This window comes from Argopecten irradians, chromosome 5 (assembly GCF_041381155.1).
Source record: "Argopecten irradians isolate NY chromosome 5, Ai_NY, whole genome shotgun sequence".
Lineage (NCBI taxonomy): Eukaryota > Metazoa > Mollusca > Bivalvia > Pectinida > Pectinidae > Argopecten > Argopecten irradians.
In genome coordinates this window covers 21949489-21955996 of record NC_091138.1, presented here as the reverse complement: position 1 = coordinate 21955996, position 6508 = coordinate 21949489, and the positions used below count along the sequence as shown (strand labels likewise).

The 6508-nt window shown below is 35.4% G+C and overlaps 1 protein-coding gene across 1 annotated transcript; it reads right to left on the bottom strand.

Moving 5' to 3' along the window:
- Positions 1–279: 279 nt before the first annotated feature.
- Positions 280–5384, bottom strand: LOC138323221 (uncharacterized). Its single transcript, XM_069267647.1, has 2 exons — positions 5162–5384; positions 280–1831 (listed from the first exon to the last, which is right to left on the bottom strand). The coding sequence occupies exon 2, from the start codon at positions 1736–1738 to the stop codon at positions 815–817; it is 924 nt and encodes a 307-aa protein (XP_069123748.1). The 5' UTR covers positions 1739–1831; positions 5162–5384; the 3' UTR covers positions 280–814.
- Between the last annotated feature and the right edge of the window lie 1124 nt (positions 5385–6508).

The following is a 6508-nucleotide window of genomic DNA, read 5'->3' as shown; positions in this document are numbered from 1 at the left end:
TGACTGTGAGGTGTTTCAACGGATTAAGAAACTACTTGAATTAAACTCCAGATTAATTTATGCTGAAAGCAAGATCAATCAATGAAAATATTGACTTTGTGAAGGAAAATGTATTTTACATATGATCATTAACCCGTTATATTTCTATGAACACATTCAAGCGTAGCTCTAGTTTTTCCTTAAACATCTCTGAGTGTTCTAGCCTGATACGCTTCAAACGGCACATGGGATCCCATTGAGCAGAGCGGGCCGTAGCCAAGGGAAGAAATGAAATAGGTATTCGTTTCAATATAACAATTTATTCAGTTACAGCCACTGATCACTAAAATTGTGTACACATCATATACTGATGTACATGATAAATAGTGAAATATATATGTATAATCAAATGCACATCCCAGGATACTTTTAATAATACTCATAAATGTTACTTCAATTCCGCTTTCGTCGCCGAAATCTAAATATCTGAGCATTTGTGATAAATAACAATTGAAAGGCAATGTGGCAAATTTCTTTGTTCCATTGTTTGCACATTATGATCCGATGACCTTCTGAATGTCACAAATAAAAAAAATGGATATATTTATAGATGCCACAGACGGAATTACAAAATAGGCACGGATCCTGTATTTGAATGCACATCCGTGTGATGAAGAAAATTGGCGCGATCGAATTGGTGTCATTTCACTGATAACGCTCCAATTTTCTGAAAGCATTGCTAAAATGAGTATGGATAATTGTCCTCCATTAATCTAGCTATTCACACCAACGATTGCTATGGCAACTAAGTAAGAAAACAGCGACAGAGAATCCACTAAAACACTATACCCCGTTCTTTCATGAAGGCTTGTAATTTCAGCGTTAGTTTCGGTCTTGCTTCTTTAATATTCCTAGATGGTTTGTGCAAAGATCCAATGCTGTTAACGATTTGTTTAACATCCGGGGTGGTGTCCGGAGTACCCGGCTTCCCTTGATAAAATGGCGACAAAGATCCTTCTAATTGAGCATACCTTGGATCTGTGGTCACCCCGGGAACTTTCCCACCATATTTGGAAAATTTATTCCTTTTTACCCACGATTTGTTAGAGGAATCATCGTCTGAACGTGGGGTCTGGTTAAAGGACGCTGCACGTGACAGAGGCCTGGAACTAAACTGGGACTTCTCTGACTTCTCTCTCAGAGCTTTAAATAATGCCTGTTGACTATTTGCGCGCGCTGGCGTGCTAGTCCGAGGCTGTGACAGATCAGATTGTTGTTTGTTTAGTGAAGACGGTAAAAAGGACACGGTTTTAGACCTAGTCATTGTTGGTGTTGTGTCTTCGTCAACATCATGAGTCGTGTCCTGTGTTCTACGTAACATCCGGGGATCTAGGCTGAGTCTTGCCCGGTCGACGTCCGTTTTGGTCGCGCGTCCCACGTCATTGGCTGACAGACTTCTGTGATGTGACTGCAGTTGTTGACGTGCAAGTGCCATTTTCTTTTTATATTTGTCAGAAAACATTTTCATTTCGTAAGCATTTTTACTCAAGTACTTATACCTTTCCTTCCCAATATCAAAAAGTCTTGATTTGAACATGCGTTCCTCTGTGACGTTTTCTGGAAGTTTGCCAATCCTTGAAGCAGCGTCGTTTAGGGAAACGTCTTTCATTACCCATTCTTCTATTTCCTTCATTGCGTTAGACTTCTTGGCCAGAAGCCTAGAAGCCACTACCTTCGACTTCACCGGTTTCGGATGCATGATGTCAGGAATGATGAGAAAAAACACACCTGGTTCTAAACTGGTATCAACCGCAAGTCGGCCAATGAAATGGGGATCATCCCTATCTGTCGCCTGGAAAACAAACGGAAAAGTCAATCAAACAAGACATGATCAATTGCTAGAATATCATAACAAGGCAAAAATGATAAATATAAATTCGCGAAGTAGCCAAGACTGTAAAACAATCAACAATCGTAGAAATATTCTTTTGTAATAGTGGAGGTGCATAAAATTACAAATACAAAGACAATCTTCAAAAGATATATATATTAATCTGAATTCGGTAGGTTCCTAGATATACCATATATGTTTTTGTTTTTATAAATCAGTCGATTTTTCCGGTCCTGTGCTCAACTTAAAGAGAGTACTAGATGTTTGTGTTGTTAATTATCTTTGGGAATATGCTTCATTGAGAAGGCAATATAAAATGAGCCGCGCTACATTGTATCACGATGTATCACAGCCTCCAAAACACACATCGCATTGCATACCGGAAGACCATCCTTTAACAACCACAGCTTATAGTAATCAGTGCCAATATATCGATACGTATAACAGTATATCTATACTACACAGTAGATCTATACCACACAGAAGATCTACACAGATAAGATCTTTATTCCATGCCTTATAATTATATTTCTTCTTGATTGCAATCTATTAATTTAAATGTCTGTATTGTTTGCTTTTTAGGTGTTTACTAGTATCAATGTATGTAGTAATATGATATAATTTAATATGATCATATACAATCAGCCCTTCCTAAATGATATTCGACACAATCTTTTGCATAAACAATTACGTGTATAAATACCAATTGTTTATTTCCTAGCTTCAGCGCATATATTATTTTGATAATTCAAATTAACTTATAACTCGCCTTTTGGTTTCAAATATCCTTATGTGGATTCCGGAACACTACAATATGTTTATCGGAATTGTTCTCGGATCTTTAATTTGCACATTCATAGTACGACGTGGGTATTGTGTACAGTTATATATTTCCATTCTACATTCAGTTTCCCGTCTAATCTATGTTAAACTAGATGAGAAATATCAGGGTGCGGTCTTTAAATTCCAATAGTACTATCATGTTGACATCTTCGCATAGTTTTCATTTGTTCGCTTGTTTTAAACCGTTTTCAGAAGCAGATGCTATGACTGTTCCGTTTATTGAACTTCGTCAATACTAGCACAAGTAGGAAATTCAAAAGATATGCACGTATTTTTTTAATGATCTGAATGGAAATATAATAGGCCGCCCTTCTATTTATCATTCTTCCAGGTGGGCTTGATATCAACTGTATGTCCAATCTGGTAACAGTTTATTGCTTAATAACACCAATTACACCCTTCCTATATTTCATTCAACCAATCCCCTTTTTATAAAAAATAAGATTGTTGAAATGTCCTTTATCCTTTTTTTGAAAAAAAATGTTAGTATTTGTATTGTTTGACTGAAGCTTATTTTTTTCTGAACATACAGCTATATTTCGTCTTTTCCCTCTCGTTTGAAAAAGGCCTAGCACAAACTAAATAAGGCATGAGTAATACACTTTTTGTCTGTTTTTGAATTATATTGTTTGTTATAACCATTGTTGTTTTGACAACCGTAGGCTACATCATGACTTCAAAAAAACGTTTTAACATTTAAACATATAAAAATACTTTTAACAAGACTAGATTTTGCAGATAGGGCATTAAAATTGAAGATGTGATCGTAAAAAAGGCGATTAAATTTAGTATTTTATCTTTCTGTTTTTCGTAATTGACTCTCTTCTTCCTAACTTCCGTCTCCCTTGATATAGCCTCACTTTTGGCTCTCGCCACTATGGGTTCTGTCCCTTGGCCGATATAGTCTATAAAAGAGATAGTTCTGCTCATGCTTAGCGCTCAACCTAAATGATGTGGGACGACTGGTTTGCCCGTTGTGAGTATAATGTGACCGAGTGGAATGTGCTTTTTCGGTGTCTTTGGCAACATGCTTTAGTGTGATAGCACGATAAAACGTATAAGATGCACACTCTTACAAGGAGACACAACACGAATGTACTGTAGCCTCCCAAATCATACAGACATTTATACACCGCAGCACATTGTACACATGAGACCATCCTTGTTAATAGAATGTTTATTTGATAAAATAAAACAAGTTCATTTTTCATTGAGGTAACATACATAATGGAGTAAATCAATATTCGTGAAAAAAACCTATTATGACGTCACCAAATAGATAGTGACGTTACATTTCATATTGTTAATCACACTCGCTATCACTGTTTGATTTATTCCTTCAGATAGTGCATTTTTGTATCAAAATTAATTATATAATATTGATGTGTTTGTTGATTTACCAGGGAAAATGTCTTATAATCTCGAACCATGAAATTTGGTTAAACATATTAATTAAAACATCTAATAGATTCAATCTGAGTGAACTTACATAAAACGTATTGAAAATGTAATAATGATGGTATCTATGTAAGACTATACTTAGGGTTTTTATTAGAATCATCCTATCTGAGAAATTAAACGTAGAATAATTATATTAATTGACGCTAAATGTGGATCTCGCCAATGACAACTATGGCGGAGAGTGTTGCCGATGCTGAGGCAACATCGAAACTCAAGTAATATTTGAAACAAAAAAACTTGATCGGAAGGCGGAAATAACTAGTTCAATTAATTCAGCAAATTTCATACTTTTAATGTCAATGAATCATCAAAAGTCGGTACTGTAATACAATATCAATAAAATAAAGTTATAACTTCTTAATTATCCACATGTTTATATTACCCTTGACGAGTTTAAAAGCGTTCCCGTCACAAAATTGCTCTATAATTATTTGTCTTGTAGCAAAATTTTTTTAACAAATCAGATAATTGGACATTGAACAACTGATTCTGTAAGAACGGCTCATTATTCAAGTGTCTAACGGCGATATCGCAGGTGAGATGTACTGTTGAAGTTATGGTATATGGCCACGATTTATATAAGTATTTGTGTAACTAGTGTTTAAATGGGGGAAGAAAGAGGGGCATCTTGTAAAAAGATAAAACACATGTTCGACTTCGGAATGTACTTCACATAAAAACAATCCTTAAAAATCCTTATATACTTATAGCAATTACCATAATGTAATAATCACTTATAATGTAAATTTACAGAAACACGTTTTGTTTTCTTTCTGACAAAAGATGTTTATATACTTCTTAAAACAATAAAAAAATGAACGGACAAATTATTTGACCTTTAAACTGCCGTATAGAATAAAACAAATAAGGAAAATTTAACAATTCTAGAAATTTCGAAAAGTATATTTGAATATGCATATATAAAGACGTTTTGTTTAATCATATACGTATGATTAATATAATAATATTTTATTATATTGAACTTACCTGGTGCTGTTGCTATGTAAACTGTCCACTTCGCTGTTTCCTGTCGTGTCTGCCACCTTTACAATGATAAATGTTTGAGCGACTCTAATTGCTCAAACACATTAAAACCTCGTAATGAATCACCTGAACAGTTGATATCAAACTGATATTAAATATACGAAACACCAATAATTGCCCGTGTGTGACCTCCACCGATCTAAACCTTCCGCTGCCTCAGGATGGCAGACAACAAAGCTAAAGACAATTCTTTTGTTCGCGGTAAAACAAAACAACGCGCTCGAGCGCACAATAACGCTTAATACTTTAAAACAATGAAGTTCTTACATTTCCAACTTAGACAAGAGCTATTTGACAATAAATAATTGTACACCGACGGCGTTATACACAGTGGGTCATTTGACAATTTGAATCAAGATACATTTATCTCGATAAGAATTTAAAAAGATATTTTTAATAAAGAGATTTATCTGATGATATGTCATGATTTAAAAGTTTAAGAATTCAAACCAAACTGTGTGGGTTCCCCTAATTATGTATAGAGCCTAAATAGACCCAATGTAACAAAGAAAACCACAAATCGCCACTGACATAAGCCCATCCAGGTGTTTGGATGACAAGATAATCTAGAATTACCATCATAGGAAAAGATATGAAGTCACTTATAACAGAAGTGTAACTGACAGTCGTGTTTTACTATGGGATAGTGCTGTAGTTTACACATTATTCATTTACGAAATTATTTCGCGTATACATATCCATATCCCCAAAGGAAGACAAAATGAAAACATAATAATAAAACGATGACCCAAGTGTGTTTTGTCAATATATGACTAAGCATTACATATTTAGCTCACCTGGCACTTCGGTGGCTATGATATGGTTAGTTTGTTGGGCTTAAAGTCCTAAAAACAGCTAGAATCATTTTTAACCTTTAGTTGAGCGCTCGTCCCGTAAGGAAGGCTCGGGGTTCTGTCTTCTGACCAAAACACACTATAGTCTATAAAAGTGGCAATGAGGCAAACAATTTTAATATGTGTATCTCTTGTATGGTATGTTTTGGGAGACGCTGCGGTCTCGTGTTGTGTTACATTGCAGTAGTTGCACTATTGCCCCTTTTATAGTGTTATCTCACTGAAACATGCCGCCAAAGACACCGACAAGCACACTATATTCGATCACATTATACTTACAACGGGTAAACTAGTCGTTCCACTCCCTATAAACTGAACAATCGGTAGAAGAAACTGTCGTTTTAAAAGACTATGGGTTGTCTTGGCCAGCGGGCAGAACGCAGAGCCTAACTCATAGAGGGAAGCGCTCAATATGAGGTCAAGGGAGGAATAAGAA

What these genes read in the sequence shown, in the direction of transcription:
- LOC138323221 (XM_069267647.1), bottom strand. Translation starts at nt 1,738, where the DNA reads ATGCATCCGAAACCGGTGAAGTCGAAGGTAGTGGCTTCTAGGCTTCTG.